Raw genomic sequence first — 26,265 nt, 5'->3', positions numbered from 1 at the left:
CTGTGACTGACGGGGGCTTGGGAGATGCAGCACCTCTGAATCTTATTTCTACCATCGGTGTTTTCCTAGATCATGGACCCTTTTAGTCTGTCAAGCTTTTGAGGCTGGCAAGGTCTGGTCATTTGATTTGTAGAATATTTGCTGCAATATTTGATTTACTTTAGTTGTACAAACTTGCTAAATAATTTTCAAACATCTCATCTAAATTGTTTCATTGTTTATAAAACAAGTTGGTTCAATGACTTCATTTGTGAATCTTCCATTTTCTTAAGTTATTAGTCAGTGCTTTTGGATGGCCTATTTCTGAAATGAATGGTTATTCATTTCATTTTATTTTTAAATGGTTATTTAATTTTAGATAAACAAGAGAAATGGTTCCATATTGAACAGCTATTGCTATGATTTTTAAGAACCATTCATTTGAGTTGGGTAAACATTCTTTAGACTTGGATCTCTTTGATTCAGAAGTTCTAGTATTTAAATTGTTGAAGTTGGATAGCCATTAAAAGACAGTAATTATTTCATTTTACAATTTAATAAGGATATTAATTTCCCTCTAAACTGTCTTTTTTTGTTTGTTTGTTTGTTTGTTTTAGTGAGTACGGCTCCACAGCAAAAACCTGTAAGTACTAATCTTAAAAGCAACTGCTCATTACTAAACTTTTCACAGTGTAACAGTAGTTTGTTTCTTTCTGCAACAATTTTTCATTTAAGGGTAGGTTGAGGGAATTGGTCATATATTGTTTTGGTTCCTTTCTCAATCACAGATGTCCTAATATATAGTAATATAATACACAGGTATGTTTACAAATGCTGTGTATCCTTGAATATATAAGACTTAAACTGTTTTGGTAAGCTGAACTGAATTTTAGGCTTAAAAATAGTTAGAGCGGTTCCAAGTTTGATCTTCATTTTCCTTGCGTGCTTTCTGGAGTGCTGTTGGCCGAGCTTGGTGAAATATGAGGTGATAGAAATAGAGTTTGGAGTGTGATCATTCTGAAAACACTTCACCTTAGTTCTCATTGGCTTCCAAGTTACCTGTTTTTCTAATGCAGCTCTAAATTTTCCCCCCTAGCTAGTAGTTAAATATGGGAGAGATTATCTTTTTTGTGGTCCTGTGAAAACACTAAGTCCAGTCAAATGAAGCAGGCTGCCTGGAAAGAAACCCTGCCCAGCAGCCCTGACCGCAGCTGGGTCCAGGGGACGATTGAATGTCTCTATCTCGTCACCTACAGATTTTAGAGCTTTGAAAGGAAATGCCCAGGAATGCAGGGTGCTGCCACAGCCCTCAGTTTGGAGTGGAAGTCCCAGTAGAAGGGGAGTGGTAATAATTGCGCCACCGGGCCTGCGAGGCGGTGAGCTGTGCCGTTCTCCATAGTTCCCCACGACTCGAGCAGCTGGCTTTGATCTGTGAAAACTGGAGGCTCTCATGGCTAGTAGCTTCTAAGTTAGATGCCTATCATTGGAGGCGCTTTTCTCTTTTTTCCTTTACTTCCTGGGCTCATTTCCTACATTCGTGCAGTCTTGGCTGTTGATAACAGCTCAGTGTGTGAGACCCAAACACAAACAGTGCCGTTGACCACCTGTGAAGGAAACCTGTTTTGGCAGGCCTTTCTTTTTTGGCAGGCACCTTGGTTAGGTAGTAAGGAGAGGGGACTTTGTTACTTTGTGTACAAGCAGCAGCACATAAAACTGGCAAGTGGTGCTTCTTATCTCAGCATATTCAGTACTTCTCAGAGTTTCAATGGAAAAAACTTAATTGGATTTAAGCTACATCCCTCTGAGGGTAGCACCTATTATTTGATATTACATTGGTTCCTTTTTTTCTGGTTTGACTGTAACCCTAGCCACCAGGTAGATCTCATGTCTGGGCATGTGATTTTAATTGAATACGATCTGGAAAAAAACCAGACTTTGTTAGTATTTGCTATACTTCCAGGCTTTATACTATTGCATAGTGCTTTCAGAAGAAGCAAACTGACCTGTGGTATTTTCTTACCATGTTGTAGATAGGAAAAATTTCTAAAAACAAAAAGAAAAAACTGAAAAAGAAGCAGAAAAGGCAGGCTGAGTTACTGGAAAAGCGCCTGCAGGAAATAGAAGAATTGGAACGCGAAGCTGAAAGGAAAATAATAGAAGAAAACATCACATCAGCTGTACCTTCTAATGAGCAAGATGATGAATACCGCCCAGAGGTGAAACTAAAAACAGCAGTGCTAGAGGAGGCTGCTGAGGGAGAGCCTGCGCTGGACAACGGTCAGTCTCTCGGAAGAAGGGGCTGCAGAGAGGGCCCAGGGCCTCACTGACAGGGACCCTCCCCCAGGGCACCACAAAGGGTGGCCGTGCTGCTTCAGAGTGAGGAGGGTTCTCTTTTACTCAGGAATATGGGGAACTGTCTGGTAATTCATTTGTAAAACAGATGCCAGAAATATGTTAATATTTTCACAAGTTTTTTAAAACATGGGAAATATCTGAGAAACTCCATGTCTCTATCATGCTGATGATTGTCTTTTATTTTGTAATTAACTTTTTACCTAATAGTACTATACCCACAAACCTTCCCTGAGGGTTACAGATGAGACGGTAGAAATGGAAATGCAACTATTAGATCATTTTCCCCCAGGAGCTAACTTTTTCTAATAAGAGAAGGCCAGTTACTTAATAAATGCAAATTAAGATTTCGGAAACCTGAGGACATTACCCTGAGAGCCAAGCGGTGTTTGCTGTGTAGTGCATAAGTTACGCACATTTAGAGTTCTCTCTTGTTGGAGGAGATAAGTGCCTAGTGCCATTGTGGTAAGGAGGTAACAAGTTCTAATTCTCCACTCATCAACCTTTTAAGGTGAAGCTGAGGACCAGGAAGAGAAAGAAGATGCTGAGAAGGAAAACATTGAGAAGGATGAAGACGATGGTGAACAGGAGCTTGAGAACATAGACCCCACGTGGATAGAATCACCCAGAACCAATGGCCACATTGAGAACGGCCCGTTCCTGTTGGAGCAGCAGCTGGATGACGAAGACGATGATGAAGAAGATTGCCCAAACCCCGAGGAGTATAATCTTGATGAGCCAAACGCAGAAAGTGATTACACCTACAGCAGCTCCTATGAACAATTCAATGGTGAATTGCCAAATGGACGACATAAAATTCCCGAGTCACAGTTTCCAGAGTTTTCCACATCATTGTCCTCTGGGCCCTTAGAACCTGTGGCTTGTGGCTCTGCACTTTCCGACGGATCCCCGCTTACTGAGCAGGAGGAGAGCAGCCCGTCCCACGACAGGAGCAGGACGGTTTCGGCCTCCAGCACCGGGGATTTGCCAAAAAGTAAGTGTCTCTCCCCATCAGGTACCTGCCTCAGTGGTCTGAGTCACACTTGACAAAGGAGGGAATTGGCTGGAGGTGGGAAGGCCATGTCTGTCTGCCACACCACTTCCATTTTATCTGTGTACTCGTGAATAATTAATGTAACATAAAGTATAGCCTGTGCCACTTTCTCTTGCTCTCTACGTCTCAGATCCATTTCTGAGCTTGTCTCATTCTCTCTATATTTAGTGACATCTTCTAAGAACCTTCCAAGTTTAAGAACTTATACCTGTAGCTTTCTAGAATGTGTAGTTTAATTTATACTTCCATCTGTGATATTTAGTTTTTGGTTTGTTTTGTTCCTATCCAGAGAGGTAGGTGCCTGTTCTTTGTCTGATTGAGAAGGGGTGTCTTTATTTTGATACTTATTCCTGATTATAGGACTTGGTTGCTGCCATTTTAAAGGCAGTGGCAAGGATTTAAATGTGAATGCCACGTGACACAACTCTGCCGTGACCTGCCAAGTAAGCAAACCCTGGGCACCATGGCTGGTTTCCATTCTGGCCTCACAGACCTCCACGGCTCCCTCTGCTGACGAGTGTTTAACAGACAGTTGGTGGGCGAGCCAGCCTGCAGATAGCTCAGCCAGGTCTGCAGCCCTTCCATTTCAGCAGGAAGGAAAGGCCTGCAGAGCCGCCTTGCTGCACACGGTCTGATCCTGTTTACCTTTACTCCGAGCAGAACCTTTTAAAGGCTCTTACAAGATGCTTCACGTGGGATGTAGGTTCGTCTAAGGAAGCACTCACCTCTGCGTGTCTTACTCTCAGGCTGCCAACACTGCTCTGACTGCTGGGCACCAAGTGTAGCATAGCCTCTTCCCCTTTCTTTTCAAGACACAATAACGAGCATCTGTGTGCACCAGGCATGTTCGCTCATGCTTCTGTCCCTTCACTTGTGCTTCCCGCTGGCCTGGAATGTTTCCTCCTGTTTATCCATTGTCCATGCTTTTGGCAAACTTTTCGTTGTTTGGTCAGGTAGCAGCTCAAACACGAGTCCTGTGTTCCCCTGCCAGCCTGATCCCTTTCCCCTCTTTCCCTGCTGGTCAACTTTCCTTAAGTGCATGGTCATTGTTCATCTCCATTGTTTTTCTCTTCACTAGGATGTAAAATCTCTTTGAAAGGGCTATGTATTTTTCTCTTTATATCCTCAGCATCTAACTTGATTCTAAGATAAACATTTGTTGAGTAGTGAACAAACAAATCAGTGATATTTGGTTACATTCTTCTACTCTTTCCTTTCTCCCACTTTTTTCTACTCACAATCAAAATTTTACTCTCTCCAACACACATTCCATCCATCCCCAGCACCCTGTCTGTTGCATGAGTGCTGGGAGAGGCAGGGAGAACTATTAGGTCTGGTTTTTCCCCATTGATCTTTTAGAGAGAGTGGAAGAGAGGGAAAGACAGAGAGAAACATCGATATGAGAGAAACACATCGATTGGTTGCCTCCTGCACAGGCCCTAACTGGGGCCCAGACTGGGGAGGAGCAAGCAACCAAGGTACGTGCTCTTGACCGGAATTGAACCTGGGATCCTTTGGTCTGCAGGCCAACGCTCTATCCACCAGCCAAACCAGCAAGGGCAAAGTTCTTTTTTTTTTTTTTCTTTTTTCATTGAGCCCAGTCTCTTCTTACCAAACAGACCTTTTGAATATGGTCATATTCTAGGGACATAGCAGGGACAGGATCTCCTCATCCAGGCATGTGATGGGAGGTTCTCATTTTGGTTTTCAGCTTGGCTGTTTCATAACCATGGGCCAGCATCCCACCCGTCCCCCCATGGGAGGTGTTTCCCGCACGAAAGGGGTGTGATCTAGAGGCTGGTGGGTGCCACTTAGTACTTAATGAATACAAGGCAGAGAAACAAGCTTTTATGATGAAGACGATGATGAAGAAGATTGCCCAAACCCCAAGGAGTATAACCTTGATGAGCCAAACGCAGAAAGTGATTACACGTACAGCAGCTCCTGTGAACAATTCAATGGTGAATTGCCAAATGGACGACATAGAATTTGTTTAGATCCTTTTCATTACAGCAGAGCGTAGTTGAAGAAGAGGCCAGGCCAGAGTGAGAAGTCTGAAGGAAGGCGTACATACCAGGCTGGAGAATGTGGGCTTTCCCTGGAGTAATGGGGTAGCCTAGAAGGTTGAGGGAGGAGGCAGGATTCCTCTTGGGTTGTTCGCTGCTAGATCCATAGACTACTAGACCCTGGCTCATTCCGGCCGAGGGGCGGAGACTTGAGGCAGCGTGGTGGCATCGGCTTTCCCTTGCAAGAACGTTGGTCTATTTTGGATCCTTTCCCTCTCACCTAATAGTGACCATGTCACTGTCAGTCCTGCCTAGGCTGCTGTAACTAACACAGGTTCTCTGCCCATCTCACTTTGCTCTCACTCCCTAGCCATTCTCTGGAGAGCAGTCCAAAGAGAGAGCTTGTTGAAAGCTTATCCGGTCCACTGAGCATGGCCCCGGAGGCACAGTGCTAACGCTTACAGCTCTCTGCAATCTGCTCCCTGCCTGTCATTTCCCTAACATCCCCTGGGTCTACTTCCTGGGCTCATTCTGTACCTCCCACACTAACTTCGTTCTGAAGTTTCTCAGAAGCACCAGCGGGTGTCTTGGTGGCTCTTTGCACTCCACCTCCCTTGCCTAGAGCTCCCTTCCCAGACTCCCTTCCTCAGGTCTCCCGACTCAGGAAAGACCTCCCCTGAACACCCTCCATTATCCACTCCTTTCTTTGCTTTGCTTTTCTTCAGAGCATATAGAGCCACCTGACATGGTGTGTGACTCATTTTATTTACTTTATTGCCCATACTCCCAGCCGGTACATGCGTTACCTAATTTGGGGTGTGGTGGGTGAACCTCATTTGTCTTGTTTATGCTGTTTCCTGTGCCAAGACAGCACCTGGAACAGATAATGGGTCGGGTTTGGGCACTAAATCTCCTAGTTTTGCTCCTTGCATTTGGTACTGAATCTGCATATCAAGAGGGCATTCATGCCTCCCATTACAGATACTTCAAACTAAAGTATCAATGTGGTTTTTCCCAGTGGTTAGAGCATCGACCCATGGACTGAAGAGTCTTGGGTTCGATACCCGGATTCCCAGTCAAGGGCATGTACCTTGGTTGCAGGTTCCCCAGCCCCAGGTCAGGGCATGTGCAGAAGGCAACAAATCAATGTGTCTCTCTCACGTCGATGTTTCTCTCTCTCTCTCCCTCCTCTTCCTCCCTCCCTCCCTTCCAATCTCTCTAGAAATCAATGGAGGAGATGTCCTTGGGTGAGGATTTAAAATGAATGAATGAATAAAGTATCAATCTGGGCCTAGAATAGAGCCTTGCAGTGCAGTGATGGCGGCTGTTTTGTCACTCGTAGGCCCCCCTGGCTGTCATCTTACTAGTTTCTAGGATGGTTTCAAGTGGAGGGAACACAGTGTCACCCTGAGACCAGTTTATCAGGAATGGCTTCAGGGCCGCAGCCCTTCCTGGAGTGAACTCTTTCCACTCGCCACTCTCTCCTTGGGAGCAGTAAAATGGGTGTGACTGTGCAGCAAGCGTGATTGTACCTGTGTTTGAATGACTTTTTGTTTAGCATAATTCTCTCCAGGTCCATCCATGCTGTAGCAAATGGTAAGAGTTCTTTTTTTTTATAGCAGCGTAGTATTCCATTATGCAGATGTTTAAATGACTTTTTGAATATTACAGTCAGGTACTCAGAAGAAAGTTCTCTTTTACCTTCTCTGTGCTTTTATACAATTACATGTTTAAGGTAAATTCCATAGTGCTGTTTGTGAGGTGGTCACTGCCTCACACCTGAGCCAGGGGATGACCGCATGTCCCTGCAGCAGGTCCTTCCCCTGCCGCTGGCACGGGGAGCCCCGGGCTCTACAGGCCAGACACTGCCCGCCTCCCGTGCACAGTCTGTGTGTGCGTGTGTGTGCGGGTGCGGGGAGGGGTGGTCCCTTCCTCTCCCTTCGTTTCACTGAGTCTCAAACAGCTTCAGTCATTTGCCAGAGTCGTAGAACTTGTAGGTGTTGGAACTTAGATTTTACTCCAGTTTTGCAGACCTCAGATTTCGGTTTCCTGCCTGCTGCCTCTCCTGACTGAATGCCACACGGACTTGTCCAGCCTTCGCATGCTGCCCATGCATCCATCAGGGTAGCATTTTTGTTTGTCCTGGAACTCTCTTCTTAACCCATTCTCTGTTTGGTGTGTACATTGTGCCTTTTTATGGGCTGCTTTCCTTCTTATTTCTGAGTTTTCTGTGTTTCTTCTTAGCTCAGATCTGGCCTTTGATGGGGCCCATGGTGATCAGTCTTTTTATAAAGAGGAAAGTGGGCATTGGCAGTCAGCGGGAAGGGAACATGTGAGTCTGCCCGCCCCATTGATCCACAGCCTGAGGAATGGGTCTTGGGGGTCAAACCAGAGGAGCGCTCTCCACATCCTCTGGCCCCTCCTGTGGGGCTGTGTCGGTGTTCCTGGGTGCCAGGCACCTCGCCTACCCACTGCCCTGTGAACAGTGAGCACGGCCGGCCTTGCTGCCCTGGGTGCTGAGGCGTCAGAGCCTTCTTCAGTGCCATGGCTTCCTGGCACAGATGCACCCACAGGAGGTTTGGTTCATTTTGCAGTGCCCAGCTTTGCCTGAGCAAAGGGTGTTTAATGTTGTGTTTAGTCTGTAAAAACCACTTCAGAATTCTACAGTAAAAGCCATGGCTGTACCTCATCCTCTCCAGAATTCCGAGCTTGTAGGTCAGTTGAGATTTGCTGAAGATGCTGACTGAGCGCCAGGATTTGCTGTCTGGGCCTCACCAGGTTACTTTTGTGGTCACTGGCCCCGTGGTTACTGTGCGTGATGCAGGCATGGTCTGGACTTGTCTGAGATGCTCTTCTGTCCCGGAGCCCTGAGGAGGCTGGCCCTGTGCCGACCATCAGGTTCTCTCAGGGTCACCCTGGGGCTGAGAGGGGCCAATTATTTGGCAAGACCATCGTGAAGGACCTCAGAGGTTTGAGAGGTTTGCCTTAAAAACCAGGTCTTCTCAGGAAATCTCTCTTCTGGAATATTCCTTGTCCAAGGCTAACCAGGCTGATGAGTCCTGGCCTTTAATCTGTTTAACCATCATCTAACATCCCAAGCAGAGGGGGGGCGGGGGTGCAGGTACAATGACGCTCAGAGTGGCGCTCTGCTGCCGTGCTCTGTAGTAATGCACAGACGGGCTAGGTGGGGACCACCAGGGAATGTGCCCTCACACAGTGAGCAGCCAGAGACATGCAGGAGGGAGCCGCGCAGGGCTGGTCCCTTGCGCAGGGCTGGCCCCTCGGCAGGGCTGGCCCGAGGGGCGAAGGAATTCGAGGCAAAGGAGAAAGGGCAGGGCAGTGCCCGTGGGGTCTTGGGCAGCCTAGTTTGTTCCTTTTTGTGAAATGTTTTCCAGAGATAGAGACCACAAATGTTAAATTCTGTTGAGTTCAGCTTACAGGGTTCCCGGCCTAAATGACCATCCTATCACTTTTCTGGAAAAGGAGGCTCTGTGCCCGGTAGACGTGTGTGCATACCTGCCAGCCACTTCCCCATGCACTAACTGTCCTGTTTGCTCATGCCAGCCAAAACCCGGGCAGCGGACTTACTGGTGAATCCCCTGGATCCACGGAACGCCGATAAAATTAGAGTTAAAATTGCTGACCTGGGAAATGCTTGTTGGGTGGTAAGTAGAATTTTCTTTCTAAAACATTTTGGTGGTGGTCATGTAGAAGACACGCTGTTTTCTTTTTTTAATGTGTCCTCCCTGGTAATGCAGTCTGTTCCCTTTCAGCATAAACACTTCACAGAAGACATCCAGACACGTCAGTACAGATCCATAGAGGTTTTAATAGGAGCAGGTTACAGCACCCCTGCTGACATCTGGAGCACGGCCTGTATGGTAAGAGCGTATGGCGTGGCCACTTTCCTCCCTGTAGAGGCTCATCACCTGGGTGCCCGTGACGGGCAGGGTCTCGCTGGTGCTGCCGTCTGCAGCGTCCTGACCATGAAGGTTGTCCACTGTGGGCAGGGGAGGGGCAGGTTGCTGCCTTAAGTGTCCTAAGAATTGGAAGAACTCTTCTCGGGCACGTCCTGGGCGTGGGCTGGGTTGGGTCTGGTCTTGTGAGAGAGGTGTCCTCTCAAGACCCTGGGCAGCCAGCCCTAAGAATCAGACCTCCACTGTGGTGGCAGCGACTTCAGCTAATTCCTCTGGTTGCTGAGAGCCTGCAGGTTGTCTGCAGCCTCATGCTTCACTCACACTGTGGCCCAGGGCATGATTTTTCGAGTGTAGAGGCCCCTGGCCGACCCTATCTCTTTACTGGAGAGGAAGGTCACCCATCTACCAGTGTTTTGTCTCTCTTTTTCTATAAAGTCAAATCTAGAGAATGTCCTGACTTCTTGTTCAGGGCTATCCATTCGCTTTGGAGACAGCAGTAGCTGCACACGCTCCTGAGCCCGGGTCCTCCGTGGGGGACACGGTGATGTTTTCCTCGGGCCTCGGGAGTCTCCTCTTCCTCCCGGTATCCTGTCCTTTTCTGCTGCCCGTCTTGTGCATCAGGAGTTTAGTGGTTGGTGTCTGAGCTCTCCCCAGGCCCCACCAGGGCATCTCTTTCTCACTCCCTACATGTGAACTGATGAACGTGAATGGTCCATCATCCATAAGCCGGTTTCGGTTCCTCTTTCTTGGCCCTCTCTCCTGGCCAGGTCAGCACCTTCCTCCTCATGGCTGTACTGGGTAGGCCTGTGTTGGAAATGGAGTGTGTGTGTTGATTAGAGTGGTGGTTCATGCTTTCCTTATTTCATATCCTCCCCCCCACCCCCCACTTCTCCTCTGACCTTGAAATGCAAGGGCATGTGTGCAAAGCTAGGCACTTTGTCTCATTGAAAAAATGCTGAATAATTAGATTTACTGTTATTCAAAGGTGAATGTAACAGTTGAGTTTTTTGGATTATTTGTTACCGCTGCAGCAAAAGCATTGTTAATAGCACTAAAACGATATGAAAAAAGTAGATGTTTCAGGTTAGCGTGATCTGAGGCAACAGATATGGCAAACAGAACTGAAACTGAGCCTTTCTATTCCCACGTGGCTCTGATGATAATTCCAGATAATTCTGAAAATTGAGTTTCTCAGTAAGTATTAAAAACTAAGGCATTGCTGTGACTGGGTATGGAAAAGAATGGTTAAAAGACTTGGTGGAAATGTGGTGGTTCCTTTGAAGCTCGAGATGCTCTGTGTGGCTCCGGAGGGCAGGCGGGGGCGGGCGGGGGGGCGGGCGGGGGCTGGGGCAGGAGAGGGGAGGCTTTGAACAGTGGGAGCTGCGGGGGAGGATGCTTCAGGACTGGGTGAGGTCAGGCCTTGCTTGTCCCAGCAGCACAGAAGAGGCCACGTCAGAGCCGCCCTGAATAGACTGAGAACTTTTTTAACTCTGATATCCTGTGCTTCTAATTTTGGATGTTAAATGTTGGTGATATAACCAGAAAAATAGGACAAGATCACAGATATGGCAGAATAATGGCAGAGCAGGCAGTACAGGCCATACCAGGGTATCTGTCTTCCCTCCATTAGAGAAGAATTGGTCCGTCCACACAGTCTCCTGCTGCTGACTCCTGCTGCTGCTGCTGCTGCTGCTGTAAATGGTGGCCTCAACTTCACCACTCCTGGGGAAGAGCATTCACTCGTCTCCTTCCAGCAGCTTTCCCCCGACCCTCTCGCCCCTCCTTTCCAATAAATTAAACATACACTCCCTCAGCACTTCTAGGGCCACTTATGAGGGTTTAAAAAATTTTGCCAACGGTGATTTTTCTAGGAGGTGCAGTCTTCATTCCCCACCCCCACCCCTTGTCCCCGAAGGTCGTGACTGAGAGCTCCCTTTTGTTCTAAGTAGAGAACCTGGTAAAGATGAGGCAATGTTTCCACATGCCCATCCTTTTATCAAAGTTTAAAAATATAACAGTGTATTACATTCATAATTCCAAGCTGCGTTAAGCTCCAGCATTCTTGGAGGAGAAGCCCAGAGTCCTCTGGGTGTTAAGTGGCACCAAGCTCTGCGGAGACTGCAGTGGGGATGGCGCTCCTGCGCGGTGGCCGCACCATCCTGCTCATGAGCCCTCAGAAAGGACAGCTCAGTGAGGCGCAGCAGCTGGAGGTGATCAGGTGTAAGTGCATGGGACCTGTCACACTGTGCGGGTCGAGGTGTGGCTCCTCTGTACCAGTCAGAGCCCCCGAACAGGTAGCTTTGTGTGGACGCCATGGTGAGTTTGAGTCTGTGCTCTAGAAACAAGAAAAGCCATCGGACAGACTTCACCAAACTTCTTTAGCACTGGTCACATGGCAGAACTAACAGGTGTCCTTTAACCTATTCAGAATGGGGCACTTTGGCATGAGGGGGCGTTTCAGGAACGAGATCTCCCCAGAATCTGAGAACAGAGATTGGTTCAAGGGAGGCCCTCTGAGGCATCAGGCCACGTACAGAGGAAGAATCCAAAGTTCCCAGTGACTGAAAATAAATAAGAATTATGAAGGTTGTATTGGGAGTCACTTAATGAGTTGAAGGTAGAAGCCTCATGGTTTCATAGCTACCGGCAGGTAAGGAAGTCGCAAAGCCCAGATGTCGATGTTTTCTTGGTCGTGTGTGTTTGCCCTGTTGTGCATGTCTTGTTTGTTAAGAAAATCTCATCACTCTCCAGAGAACCAGGACCAGATAACATGAGGAGCCCCTCTTCCTTTCCTCTTGTGAACCATTTCATCAATAGGCTTCTTTGACTTAAGGATTTCCTTGGAAATATGTGGGTACTATCAAATAGTCATCTTTCCAAGAACACTCAGTGGATATACCTCAGTGTTAGGCTGCATGCAGTGCACACAGCTAGGTTGAAATATTTTTGGAAATTAGTTAGAAAAGTGAGGACCTAAGGGAGGGCCATGAGCAGCTGGCACTCTCCTTGGAGCTCCCATCTGCAGCCTCTTGGGTCTTTCCTGTGAGGGCTTCACCGTTCCCTCTGGGCTTGTAAGGTATTGAATTGATTGTGTCCTAGTCTTCCCCGAGTAAGGCCATTCAGTGTGAAATCCAAACTAATACAGAATAGAAGTAAGTATGGTAAAAACCAAAAATGAGATTTAGCTTATCCTGTTTTGTTTTTAAAACATGTGTATTTGATCAGCAGAGCAATAGTAGTTGTTGTCTTTATATATTATTATCACACTAGAGGCCTTGTGCACTGCGGGGGGGGGGGGGGGGGGGTCCTTCAGCCTAGCCTGCACCCTCTCCAATCTGGGACCCATCGGGGGATGTCTGACTGCCGGTTTAGGCCCGATCCCTAGCAGATCGGGCCTAAACCGGCAGTCGGACAACCCTCTCACAATCCAGGACTGCTGGCTCCCAACCGCCTGCCTGCCTGCCTGCCTGCCTGCCTGATTGCCCCCTAACCACTCCCCTGCCAGCCTGATTGACACCTAACTGCTCCCCTGCCAGCCCGATCGCCCCCAACTGCCCTCCCCTGCCGATCATCTTGTGGCTGTGGGCGCTGCCATCTTTGAGGGCAGGGCAGTCAATTAACATATTCCCTCCTTATTGGCTGTGGACACCATCTCTGAAAGCAAGGCAGTCAGTTAGCATATTCCCTCCTTATTGGCTGTGGGAGCCGCCATCTTTGCGACGGTGTGAGGGTCAATTAGCATATTCCCTCTTTATTAGATAAGATTATTAAACTCATAGTCCTGAGATTGTGTGTGTGTGCACGAACCTGGTGGAAATGGGAACAGGTGGCCTCCTCCACACAGGTGTGCTAGGGACAGACAGTGGCCACCCAGGCAGCCAGCTCTCCTTGCCTTCCTCGGAGGGCTGCACAAGGATTAGGTTCCTCTCAGCCCCAGGCACAGGGCAAGAGGGGCTTCTTAGGTTCTAGGTCAGTGATGGCGAACCTTTTGAGCTCGGCGTGTCAGCATTTTGAAAAACCCTAACTTAACTCTGGTGCCGTGTCACATATAGAAATTTTTTGATGTTTGCAACCATAGTAAAACAAAGATTTATATTTTTGACATTTATTTTATATATTTAAATGCCATTAAACAAAGAAAAATCAACCAAAAAAAAATGAGTTCGCGTCTCACCTCTGACATGCGTGTCATAGGCTTGCCATCACTGATCCTTTGGTTGAGTCAGAAATGAATGACATGATGAGATGTTGGAAATAGCCCCCTTAGTTACTAAGACATGAAGGTCTTTGCTTCAGGAGAGTGGCAGCAACCAGGGGCCAGGTTAGCCTGCTGGTTGAGGGCAGGCTTTGGAGGCAGAGAGACCTCGGCCTGGATTGAGTCGTCCTACCACTCGAGGCTGAGCACAGTGTTCTGGCCAGCCCTCCGCACAGCTTGTGGTGCAAGGGCATGTCTGTTTACTTCCAGTAAAATAAGGACAGTGCACAGCCCTTTCGTCTTCCAGCAAAGGAGATGCAAGATTACTTCTGGGGCTTTTTTGAACTTTTTGAAGGGGAGAAAAAATTTGGAGTTGAAGCCTTTTAAGGAGGCTTTTTGGTTTGATTGAGATCCTTAAAAAAATGTAGGTCTCTGTACAGGAGGAGAACTTGGGGCCAGTCTCTGGAGTGCTTAGCCTGTCATCTGTTGTGTTCTAGGCCTTTGAGCTGGCGACCGGAGATTATTTGTTTGAACCACATTCTGGAGAGGACTATTCCAGAGACGAAGGTGAGTATTGCTGCCTGCTGGTACCGTAGTGTGGGGCTCCTGCCCGTGGGTCCTGAAATTCTGGAGCGTATTATATCTTGTTCTGAAATAGAACCATGTGTTGGTGTTTGAACACCAAGTTCAGATGATTTTCTTTTGAGCTTGAAGCCCCTTCAGTGACAGGGAATGGGCAGAGCCTCCTGGAGCGCCCTCCCTCCTGCTGCCCACAGCCCCTCGCCCCCCAGCCGGCCGGGAGAGGACAGGGTGCACAGAGCCGGGGCCTCTGTGTTCCTTTTGTCCACTGATCCGCTACTTGTTTTCCTCTCCTGTTGGGGAGCTGAGCTGAAACCCAGGGAATTGGAGCTTGAACCCCATCTGTGAACCTGGCCCTCTCTATGCTGAGTTGCTTGTGATGCTGGGTGGTCTGGGATGTGCTGGTATTCATTACCGTTAATGCTCCAGATGGTGCTGAGGCCTGCCAGTCCCAGAGCCTCTGCATGGGTGTGCTGCAAACATTGTTGATTTGAATCTGTTTCTGAGTTTTTACTAATTTGTTTTCTCCCTCTTTTACCCCCTACTTCCCTTTGTCCCGCCCGTTCCCATACCCTTTTTTCTCTCCTTTGTAGACCATATAGCCCACATCATAGAGCTGCTAGGCAGTATCCCAAGGCACTTTGCTCTATCTGGAAAATACTCTCGGGAATTCTTCAATCGCAGAGGTAGTACCTCTTCTTTTTGAAAAGCGCCACGATGCAGACAGAAACGGAATAGCAGCTACTGGTTTCAGCATTCCTGGTCACAAAGGCACTTCTCCTAAATTTATAAAGCAGCCGGCAGAATCCGGTGCTGGTGTCAAAGCTGGGAGGGAAAGTCCCGTGGCCCAGTGCCGCGTCACCTGTGCACCAGCTCCTCCGAGGTGTCCTGGGCCCGGAGCCTGCATCCAGCCACACGGCGGAGCCAGTGCTTCTGTTGCTCTGGTCGCTCGGTTTCTGTCTGCACAGGCGGTGGCCGTGTCTGCATGCAGTGTGCTGATTAAACTGTCGTGTGTTTCTGTTTTGCTGGTAATGTTTCCCAATGCAGATCACATAGCATTGATCATTGAACTGCTCGGGAAAATCCCTCGAAAATTTGCTATGTTGGGGAAATATTCCAAGGAGTTTTTCACCAGAAAAGGTAACGGTACTATGCAACACTAATTTCAGCATAATCCTCTCCCAAAAGGAGAAATTATGCTTTTGCATTCGGGCATTGGATAAAAACCTGGATTTTCACAACTGGGGAATTCTACTGAAGGAAGCTCCCAAGAAATAAACATGAGTGAACCATCTGATACCTGTGGAATAAGAATTTTGTAAGAGACAACCTCCCTAAAATCTTTTATCTCCTTCACACCTCCTCTCTCCTGCTCTGAGTACCAATCTGTGTATTTATAAGTATTTATAAGAGGAGTTAAGTGATCGTTAGAAACCAGCTAAACTTACCTTTACATTTTCTGTGCTGTTCATGGAGCTGGAGTGTTCCTGCACTGGAGCAGTGGCAGGCCAGAGCCTTGCCTTAGTGAACGCCCACTGCTGTCCTCTTGGATCTGTCTGAGGTGTTCATGCAGTGGGGCAGGCCTGTGACATCCATTGAGCTCCATTCCTGCAAACCCGCCCCTGTTCTCCCATTGCAGGATCTCACACTGTGTTATAAGTGATTTTATTTTAATATTATTGTTCTTATTGATGCTTCCTTGGCATGACCTGTTTCTTTGTCCTGTATAGTCAGTCCCCTTATTAATGATCAGTTTTCAAAAATTCCAGGGAATTATTTTTAAAGAATCCCTCCCCAGTGCTATAGTCTTTTGTGTGAGTATAGTTAGTTCTCTTAATTCATGATTTTTCAGCTTAATTTTTTTATTGTTGTTAGAACCTTTAAAATTGGTGTGAGCAGGACATGGAGTTATAGAAATTCTCGAAAATCTCAGATACTCTCTGCCCCCTGTCCTAACCTGATTTGTTGCACCAATTTGACATTTTATTTTCCTATGAGATAAAGGAATTCTTGTAGAGTAGTTACCCCCCCCCCCCCCCTTTTTTGTTGTTAATTCTCATCCAAGGATATTTTCTCATTGTTTTTTAGAGAGAGTGGAAGGGAAGGGGAAAAACATTGATGTGTGAGAGAGGCACATCGATTGGTTGCCTCCTGCAAGCGCCCTGATCAGGGCCAGGGATTGGGGATTGAGCCTGCAACCAAGGTACATGTCCTTGAATGGAATTGAACCCGGGACCCTTCAGTCCGCAGGCTGACAGACGCTCTATCCACTGAGCCAAACCAGCTAGGCTAGAGTAGTAATCTTTTATTATACACTTGATGTTCAGCTCACCAGCCTTGTTTTGTCCTGTAGGTTTTATTTCCCTGTTAAATATACGGGAGAACCGAGAACTAACCCTGGGAAGGTGTTCATGTGTTCCACTTCCTGGAGCACATTGACCACAACCGAGCTTTTCTGGGACCACCCAGTGGGCAGCCTGTGACATGTGAAACCAGATGCAGTTATTTTTTTACTACCTTTTTAAGGCTTATCACAGGAAAAAGAATTGTCAGGGAAAATGATTTACCAGACAACCTGTATTAATTTTGGTTCTGAGATTCTGGTCTTCAAGTCTGGGTCACAGGAGTGAGATGGAAAGTTCTCCTGCCCCACCCGCAGGCTCACTCCCAGGCCTCTGAGCAGCCTGAGGCCACCAGTGCTCTGGGTGGTGCTGCCCTGAGGCGCCCCGCCTGTCAGGCTCTGCCGCAGGCCTGCGTGTCCTCCGGGCACCGCACTTGCTGAGGACCAGGCAGCAGCAGCTGAGGGCCTGCACCCTCTCCTCACCTGTGTAGGTTGCCTTCAGAGGGCAGGCTGATGATGCTACCTAGTGAGCTGATGTGAGATGGTGGTGGGTTTCAGCTCAGAGCTCCCTGTTCTGGGGCCCTTCATGCTGGAAGCTGGCTTTCTGGTTGGCCTTTGCGTCAGCACCCCAGCACCTGGGTGCTCCTGGTCTGTGCCCTTCCCTGCCTGCGCACAGGGAAGTGCAAAGTTCTCCATTGTCCTGGCTGTGCTTAGGTCTTGCATACGCGGTTCTTTTTGAGGCGCTTGTTTCAAGGTGACCTGTAGAGTCGAATGGATTTAGCATTCTTGGTGTAAAAACTCATGCTTGTCCCAGGATTTGTCTTCATAGTCCCCGTATGTGGTGTAAAAACTCATAATTCTGGAATATTATAATTTTATGGACAGAATAACATATTTCCCTTCACAAATCACTTAATATTTAAGAGACATAACGGAAGTACTTCACTTTTTTCCCTAAAAAGTAACCTGATAATCTGGGCCTGGCAGTTACAGTCCCAGGCCCAGAGCCTTTCCTCCGGAGGAGCTCTCCCACAGGCCTTTCCCGGCAGCTTTCTGCGGCTTGTCGGGGGGACTGCCCTGGGCTGGTGATGGCGGCGGTGGCAGGGCTCCCATCTAGTATGTAGCCTGGCTGGTGTCCTGTTTGCACACACAATGTGTGAGAGCTGGTGACGAGGAAGGGAGCAAGGCTTAAAAAGTGAAGACGATCACCATGAGGTGTCACTAAGTCCGTACTTGCAAAATTTGTTTCAGCAAAACATATCGGTATATTTTCTTAAGAGAAAAAATTGTCAGGGCAAAAAAATTGTTTAACTTATGTGGGAGCCACTTATGTTTTTATTTTTATAGTAAGTGGTGGCAGTGCAGGTGCTGTTTCTTTTTTTTTTTTTTTTTTTTAAATATATTTTATTGATTTTCTACAGAGAGGAAGGGAGAGAGATAGAGAGTTAGAAACATCGATGAGAGAGGAACATTGATCAGCTGCCTCCTGCACATCTCCTACTGGGGATGTGCCCGCAACCCAGATACATGCCCTTGACCGGAATCGAACCTGGGACCTTTCAGTCCGCAAGCCGTCGCTCTATCCACTGAGCCAAACCGGTTTCGGCTGTTTCTTGTGTTTTATATGCAGGGCTGGAGCTGGTAAGGGGACTGGAGGCCCTGACTCCTCCGATGAGCCTGGATTTGTCATTTCTGCCATGGGGCAGATCTCCAAGTTTGGGAGCTGAGGGTTTGTTTTTAACCTTTTTCAACTAGTTATAGACAGCATTTCTGATCATTGAGTTAAATGCAAGAATGTGTACATATTTCACGTTTTTGTTATTGTAGTTTTTTGGCATCATGTGTTCTTTCCCACAATCCACATAATCCACATATTCTTTTTAGAGGCAATTCAGTACTCTGTTATATTGCATTGTTATTCTGTCTTCATTGCCTACTGGTGTTTAGGATTATTCTGCATATTTTCCTGTTATAGGCCGCATATTTGCACATATAGTTTTTTATGTGCGATTTACCTGGTCAAAGTATGTTAGGTATTTTAGACTGGGGATATTTTTATCAGTTTGTGATACTAGTTAGGTCTGAATAGTTTTCACAGCCTTTCAGCACTGAATTGTTATCATCACTGTTATGCAGACTTTAAGTCACCTTTGGGGTAATCCATATTTTCACTAAAGAGTGTACATACTTTCATGCCTTTTGATGGATTTTTGTTTGTGTAAAAACTGGCATCCTCGGGACTACATGTCTCGGTTGTTCTGGGCAGACAGTGCCTCTGGGTAGTTTCATTCATTTCCAAGCCTGGAAAGTATTTCTTCCAAGTCAGAATAGATGAGTGTAAATAGAGTCTGTGCCGCCAACCCCCCCCCCCCCCGCTCCCAGAGAGCTTGTAATAGCCTGTTATGTGTGAGCTTTCTCCCCTTGCTTGGATGAGATCAGTAGTCACTATAAAATCAATAGAGCTGCATTATAGAAAATACAGGAAAAAAACAATCTTTTTTTTTTTTTTAATATATTTTTATTGATTTTTACAGAGAGAAAGGGAGAGAGATAGAGTCAGAAACATTGATGAGAGAGAAACATCAACCAGCTGCCTCCTGCACACCGCCTACTGGGGATGTGCCCGCAACCAAGGTACATGTCCTTGACCGGAATCGAACCTGGTACCTTTCAGTCCACAGACCGACCCTCTCTCCACTGAGCCAAACCGGTCTTGGCGGAAAAAAACAATCTTATTACAACGCTGATGTGTGGGGGGCACCTGTTATATCTTTTTTTTTTTTTTTAAATTTTCTGTTCCCATAGTCCTTTTTTTAAAAAAAACATATTTTATTGATGTTTTACAGAGAGGAAGAGAGAGGGATAGAGAGTTAGAAACATCAATGAGAAAGAAACATCGATCAGCTGCCTCCTGCACACCTCCCACTGGAAATGTGCCTGCAACCAAGGTACGTGCCCTTGACCTTTTAGTCCGCAGGCCGACGCTCTATCCACTGAGCCAAACCGGTTAGGGCCACCTGTTATATCTAATGGGCACTTTGAAGATAACTCTTGTGATCAATGTATAGAACATAGTTTTCACATTCATTCTTTTACTACCAAACATTTTACCATATAATTCCATGTTATTAAGTAGTATTAAATAATATTCATTCAACAAACCACAGTTGTTCTTTTTAAACACCATTCTCCTATTACTGAGCATTTGAAATATTGCAGGTATATATACTTTTGCAGTATGCATATTTAGGAGGTGTGTGTGGGGAGGGGGGGGGGGGTGCCAGGGTTTATTTTCTTAGGCTGGTCCCTAAAACTGGAATTTTGGGTTAAAGGAGATGAACATTCATGATTGCTCAGACTTTGTCTGAGGGTGGCTTCCCCTGTATCAATAGACCTGCCCTGCAGACTGGAGGCTCCACTCCATCCCCAGTCCTCATAAGGGAGCCAGAAGCTGTAAGAAGAACGTGTAGATAGATATATTTTTTAAAATATATTTTTATTGATTTGAGAGAGGGAGGGAGAGGGAGAGAGATGGAAACATCAGGGATGAGAGCGAATCATTGATCGGCTACCTCCTGCACGGCCCCCACTGGGATTGAGCCTGCAACCCCGGCATGTGCCCCGAGCGGGTATCAAACTGTGACCTCCTGGTTCATAGGTCAACGCTCAACCACTGAGCCACACCAGCTGTGCTAGATGTTTTTATTCAGAATTCTGTGCACATCATGATTACAACTCTGTAGACATAGCAGCTCATAACAGTATATATTGAAAGAGTATAGACTAGAAGAAAAGGTCCCTGTGGGTGGGATTACAGTCACTTCTATGTTTATAATTTTTTGAGATGTTCTTTTATTTTCTTTACGATTAATGACAGAGGAAGAGTGTTTCTAAATTGAGCTGAATAAGTGGGTGAAATAGACGAAGCCTTCTAAGACCTCTGTAAGCACAAAACTGGATGTCTGTTAATGCATATCATGAGAAAATTCACCGTGTTGGTTAAACTGTGAAAGGGGAGAAATCGTCCCTGGCATGAGGTGTGCCTTTAGGGTGCCCGCAGGACTCTGGCTTGCTGTGGGCCTGAGAGGGTGTGGGGTGGAGTGCAGCTTGTCTGTGTGCTCAGACGGGCGCCCACGGTGGCCTCTCTATGGGCAGGGGTGGGGTATCCTGTGAAGATTTCTAACAGGTGGAGAAAACGAGTTAATCATAATGTAAGCTTTCCTAGGGCAGTTTGGCTTAAAGATAACTTTTTCTCCTATTATGAAAAAGGCGTTTACAGTTACTGTCCATTTACTAGCTTTTTAGTCATTCTGTTTTGTCCACAGGGCTGCTCGGGTTTATACTGCAGCCAGCACAGTTTGAAAAGAATAACTTCAAGGTTTATAAATGTATGCCCTGATATCTTAGATTTTACAACAATTGTGTAGAAAGGAATGGTATTTGATACAGGTTGGCATCTAGAGCTGTGCTGCCCTGTAGAGGAGCCACAAGCTACTTATATTTAAACACATTAAAGCTGGAATTCCTTAGCCACACTGACCGTATTTCACGTGCTCAGAAGCCATAGCCAGCCTGCAGCTGTCCCCTGGAGTGCAGATGAAGTGCATCATAGGCTACCATCACACTGTTCTAAAGGAAAAGATGTCTTTTTCTTTTGCGTGGTAACATGCAAAATAGTGGCCCAAGGTGTTTAAATAGTATGTATCTTAAAGCTTTTTCTAAGCAAATTTGCAAGTTGCAAAAAATACCAAATGGCAGTGGGAGTGCCTCCATCAGTTTTGCAAATGGAAACCTCTTAGATGCACTCACCAGGCCCTCCTCATGTAAAGAAACCTAGAATCGATGTGAACGAACTAGTCCCTGTTAAATTAATGCCTATTTACATTGGCCAAGCTTACTTGTAGATGACACACTCATGTACATTTAATGATTATTCTTGAGGAGAAAAGCTGACCTTCTTTGTTGTTTCATAGTGTTAAGCAGGTAGGTACCTGCTTCATTGAAAAGAACCTGCCTAGAACAACAGTAGGAAATGCACACTTGGGGCTTTCTTGACATGTCTGTTTTCTCCCTGCAGGAGAACTGCGGCACATCACCAAGCTGAAGCCCTGGAGCCTCTTTGATGTACTTGTGGAAAAGTATGGGTGGCCCCATGAAGATGCTGCACAGTTTACAGATTTCCTGATTCCGATGTTAGAAATGGTTCCAGAAAAAAGAGCCTCAGCTGGCGAATGCCTTCGGCATCCTTGGCTGAATTCTTAGCAGATTCTACAAATATAGCATTCTGAGCTAGCAAATGTTTTCCAGTACATTGGACCTAAACGGTGACTCTCATTCTTTTAACAGGATTACAAGTGAGCTGGCTTCATCCTCAGACCTTTATTTTGCTTTGAGGTACTGTTGTTTGACATTTTGCTTTTGTGCACTGTGATCCTGGGGAAGGGTAGTCTTTTATCTTCAGCTTAGTAGCTCACTGACCCACTTTCTTCTGGAAACAATACCACGCCTCTCAGCATTGTTTCTTGTGTTGTGTGACATTCAAATGTCAGGTGTTTTTTTTTAAAGAAAAATACTTTCCCCCTTGTGTTTTGGCAGGTTTTGTAACTATTTATGGAGAAATATTTTAGCCGAATACTATATAATTTACAATCTTAAGAAATTATCAAGTTGGAACCAAGAAATAGCAAGGAAATGTACAATTTTATCTTCTGGCAAAGGGACATCATTCCTGTATTATAGTGTATGTAAATGCACCCTGTAAATGTTAATTTCCATTAAATATAGGATGGGAACTCCAATTTCAGAAAAGTTACCAGGTCTTGAGTGCTTTGTAGCCTAAGTTGCATGTAGTGGACTTAGCTCCAGGGAGTTGTACAAACTTCATTCCATAACAGTCCTTTTTCTGTGGATTTTAAACAGAGTGGCTCTGGGTTATGTCACTACCTATATGGCACCTAAAGAGAGAAAAAAACATATTTCCCATTCTAAAGTATGTTTTATAGTTTAGCATTCCTTTTCCTATTTTTGCATATTTTAAAAGTACTTTTAAGAAGAAAAAACAACAGCAATTTCCCTTTAAAAATGCGATGGCCTGGTACCATGTGGTGTTGCCTCCTCCAAACACTGTAAGTTAAAGTCTACGTAGATTAAACTGGACAAGAGAAACATGTTCAGTGTGTGAAATGAAAAAATTTATATTTTTGGAAAATCTTGCTTGTGTTTGTCTAGAAACCAAGGTATGGTATATGCAATTTGCAGTGTAATGGGCAGAATATTAACAACTCAGAGGTAACAGTGATCACGTTCATTCTGTAGGCATTTTTTATGTGTGACTACAACAAATTTTACTAGTTTGTCTTTTCGTGCATTGAAGTTGAGAAATTGATTTTCCCTTTGCAGGTTGCACACAGTTTTGTTTATCATTTCTTTAAAATTGTAGAATCCAGGACACAAACCATAGTAGGCAATACAGTTTTAGGATGTAATATACAAGAGGTCTATTTAGCCTCTTTTAGAAGTCAGTGGATTGAATGCCAGTTTTTGGGGTTTTTAAAAAATTTTACATTTAAGGTGCCTCCTTTTTCTTGACTTTGTCTATTAACATTTATCCATATGCCTTTGCAATAACTAGATTGTGAAAAGAGAACAAGTGTTGTAACAATAATCCATTGTTTGAGGTGCTTGCAGTTGTTTTAAAAATTAAAGTGTTTTTGGTTTTGTTTTTCCCCCCAGACGCTTTGGTCATTGGCCTATATTTGAATCCATAGAATGAACAAACATCTGCTATCCTTTTAGTGTAGTGTACCCAAAACTAAAGTAAATATCAACATTCCTGTTGCAGGAAATGTAGTTCTATAACATGAATTAAGGCTTTATACAAGGAAGTCACTCATTGTTTTGTAAGGGTATAGAATATGGATTCAGAGAAGATGCTGCAGTGTGGATTTAATACCTAGGATCTCAATGATCCCTTTTCATTTATGTTTAATGAAAAACATTACCTACACTTTGAGTATTACAATTCTTTTTCAACTGTGTTCACTGTGAGGGAACAATACATATAATCCTCTTTGGAGTGAGCATTATATCACCTATTACTGTGAGGTGGAACATACTGTTCATTTATGAAATGTGCTTGTACGTTTTTCTAGTGAGGCTATAGGTTATCATACAGGTTCTATGACAGATGGTGGCTGTAGACCAGCGATGCTATCCAACATTTCCATAGGAACCATAATAATTTTTATCAGGGCGATAGCACACTTGAATGAAATTTATCTAATGCAGTTTTGGCTGTTAGAAAATTAACTAGATTATGAATTTTGGAAGGATCTGTCCCTCATGATAAAATAGTCTACCTAGTTTACAATGTAAAAAACAATTATTCTTGCCCTGGCCAGGTGGCTTGGTTGGTTGGAGCGTTGTCCTGTACACCTAAAGGTTGCAGGTTTGATTCCTGGTCAGGGCACATACCCAGGTGTGGGTGTGATCACCAGTCAGGGCGCGTACAGGAAGTAACAGATGGATGTTTCTCTCTCACATCAATGTTTCTCTCCCTCCCTCTCTCTCTGAAATCAGTGGAAACACATTTTCAAGTGAAGATTTTTTAAAAATGAAACAACTGCTCTATAAGGCATATACATTTGTTTTAGGTACAGTGTGGTTTTTAGCAGATTCTTGGTGGCTTAATGATAATGTATACTATAAGCTAAAGAACTGCCGGTTATGCAAAACACTATAGCCAGTGATTTTAGTTGAATGTTCTATCTTTTCCTCTAGTCCATGTAAAGTCTTCATGGAAAAATGACAAGCAGTGGATTATAGCAGATTCAGAAGCTGGCTGTCTGGAAATTAGAACTTCCCAAAGGCAGAGAAAAGGTCAATATAAGAGCTTCAAAAAAGCATACATTTTTAAAGGTGAAAACTGATTTACTAACTTGCTTCTTCCTGTACCTGGATCATATATATATATATAGTTAATATAACTACTGGTTTCTGCTGGGGTAGAGAGCTTTAGTTTATATCTACAGTTGAAATTAATTCCTAAATTCCACCTTTTTCTTCCGTTAATTTTTTTTAACTTTAATGAAATTTTGAGTATTTTGAGTGTATGCATCCTTCATTATCGTCAATTAATTATATAAGATTCTGCAGTTGACAGAAAAGATTCTATATACATTATTTATTTAGTAGGCAGTCCATGAGGAATTAAAAATCCTTTAAAGAGATGAAGACGTTTCACTATGCTTAGTTAACTTTGTTCTAGTGTTTGAAACTGTCGGGTTGGATAATGTGAAGCCATTTCTTCTTGGACAAGTGTTTCTTTTGGTAAAGTAGAATTTTGTTCGATAAAGGCAAGGGTGGTAAAGTTGACCCAAGTTTTCCTAAAACTTGAAGCTGATTAGGATTGATCTCTAAACGCAGCTGTGTTAATGTACTATCATTAGCTATTTGGAAATGGAAATTAAAATGTATAACATGACTTACAGTATTGCCAATTCTTAGTCATTTTAGTCTGTTCATGTTTTTCTTCAATGCACAGAATTTGTATACTGTGCCAAATTATGTCAAGTAATTGGATGATGAAAAAAGTGTTGACAAATAGTGTCATTACTATTGGTTGTACTTATCAATCGCCTGAAAGGTAGAGAACGTAAGAAGAATAATTTTTTATTTTTCTAAAATAACTAGCATTTTATATTTCAGCAGTAAAATGTTCACTTTGAGAGGCCATTTTCATTTTACTTGAGAGAACTAAGAATAATGTGTTTTCCTTTAAATTTTGTACACCCAAAACAAATTTTTTTAATTTCCTGTTTTCTAAAATTCCAAAACAAGACAGTAAATGTTAAATTAATGTTTTTCAAACAATTTTGATAAATCAACAGGACATTTCAGTCTTGTTTTAAAATGTACAAGTTAGATGCTCCTGTGTGTTTAGGCAAATACTTAATATTGTGAAACAGTTGTAAATTATAGTCTACTAGAGGCCTGGTGCATGACATTTGTGCACTGGGGGGAGGGGGTGTTGTAGTCTGGGACCCCTTGGGGAGTGGGCCTAAGCCGGCAGTCGGACATCCCCTGAGGGGTCCTTAGCACTGCCGCAGAGGCGGAAGAGGCTCCCGCTACCGCTACTGCACTCGCCAGCGGTGAGCCCAGCTTCTGGCTGAGCAGTGCTCCCCGTGGGAGTGCACTGACCACCAAGGGGCAGCTCTTGCATTGAGCGTCTGCCCCCTAGTGGTCAGTGTGCATCGTAGCGACCGATTTTTCCGCCGTATGGTTGATTTGCATATTAGCCTTTTATTATATAGGATAAGGGTATCTGTGCAATGCTTTCATGGTATGGGTTCAGTCTGTGTGAGATCAGATACAGTGTACAGAGCATTTACATAACCTAGTTTCCTGTGGCTCCTGCTCCTGAACACTGACCAGCAGAAGCATTACAGGAACAACCTTTACTGCTTCTTGATGCTTGCTGCAGTACCCCTCAGGTAGTATTTGCTAAAGAAAACGGAAGGCTCCTTATAAACTATATAAAAACAAATAAACTTTTGTAAAAGCACTTGTTTAAACAGACCCCAATCTCAGAAGCTGTACAGGACAATTTGGTAAAACGGACATAATTGTGATTTATTAACATGAATTAAAATGCCCAACCAGTGCTTCAATGTGACAGTATATTTAAAATAAAAAAGAAATTAAAGGCCATATACTGTACTACTTTCACGAAGATCACACAGTTTTGCAAAGACTTGTAATATGTACAATGCTATATATCAAATGAGAAAAGCTGTAAGCAATTATATATGCAAAAGAAATGCAGTATTTACAGTTTGTCAGGA

The 26,265-nt window shown here is 44.9% G+C and overlaps 1 protein-coding gene across 6 annotated transcripts in view; it reads left to right on the top strand.

Moving 5' to 3' along the window:
• SRPK2 (SRSF protein kinase 2) overlaps positions 1 to 24,909 on the top strand; it is a 227,159-nt gene extending 202,250 nt beyond the window's left edge. For 5 of the 6 annotated variants that reach the window (XM_070424611.1, XM_070424612.1, XM_070424613.1 and 2 more), the window contains 8 exons: positions 597 to 622; positions 2,010 to 2,256; positions 2,843 to 3,325; positions 8,956 to 9,056; positions 9,165 to 9,272; positions 14,001 to 14,070; positions 14,676 to 14,768; positions 21,501 to 24,909. In XM_070424611.1, coding sequence (XP_070280712.1) covers positions 597 to 622; positions 2,010 to 2,256; positions 2,843 to 3,325; positions 8,956 to 9,056; positions 9,165 to 9,272; positions 14,001 to 14,070; positions 14,676 to 14,768; positions 21,501 to 21,685 — 1,313 coding nt within the window. In that variant the 3' untranslated portion in view covers positions 21,686 to 24,909. Of the gene's footprint in view, positions 1 to 596; positions 623 to 2,009; positions 2,257 to 2,842; positions 3,326 to 8,955; positions 9,057 to 9,164; positions 9,273 to 14,000; positions 14,071 to 14,675; positions 14,769 to 15,129; positions 15,223 to 21,500 lie in introns of all 6 variants that reach the window. The other variant, XM_070424616.1, reaches the window with a different exon arrangement.
• The last annotated feature ends 1,356 nt before the right edge of the window (positions 24,910 to 26,265 follow it).

This window comes from Myotis yumanensis, unplaced genomic scaffold (genome assembly GCF_028538775.1).
Source record: "Myotis yumanensis isolate MYYU_CA2020_CCGP unplaced genomic scaffold, mMyoYum1.0.hap1 SCAF_9, whole genome shotgun sequence".
Classification (NCBI taxonomy): Eukaryota; Metazoa; Chordata; class Mammalia; order Chiroptera; family Vespertilionidae; genus Myotis; species Myotis yumanensis.
This window is presented reverse-complemented; position numbering and strand designations above follow the sequence as displayed.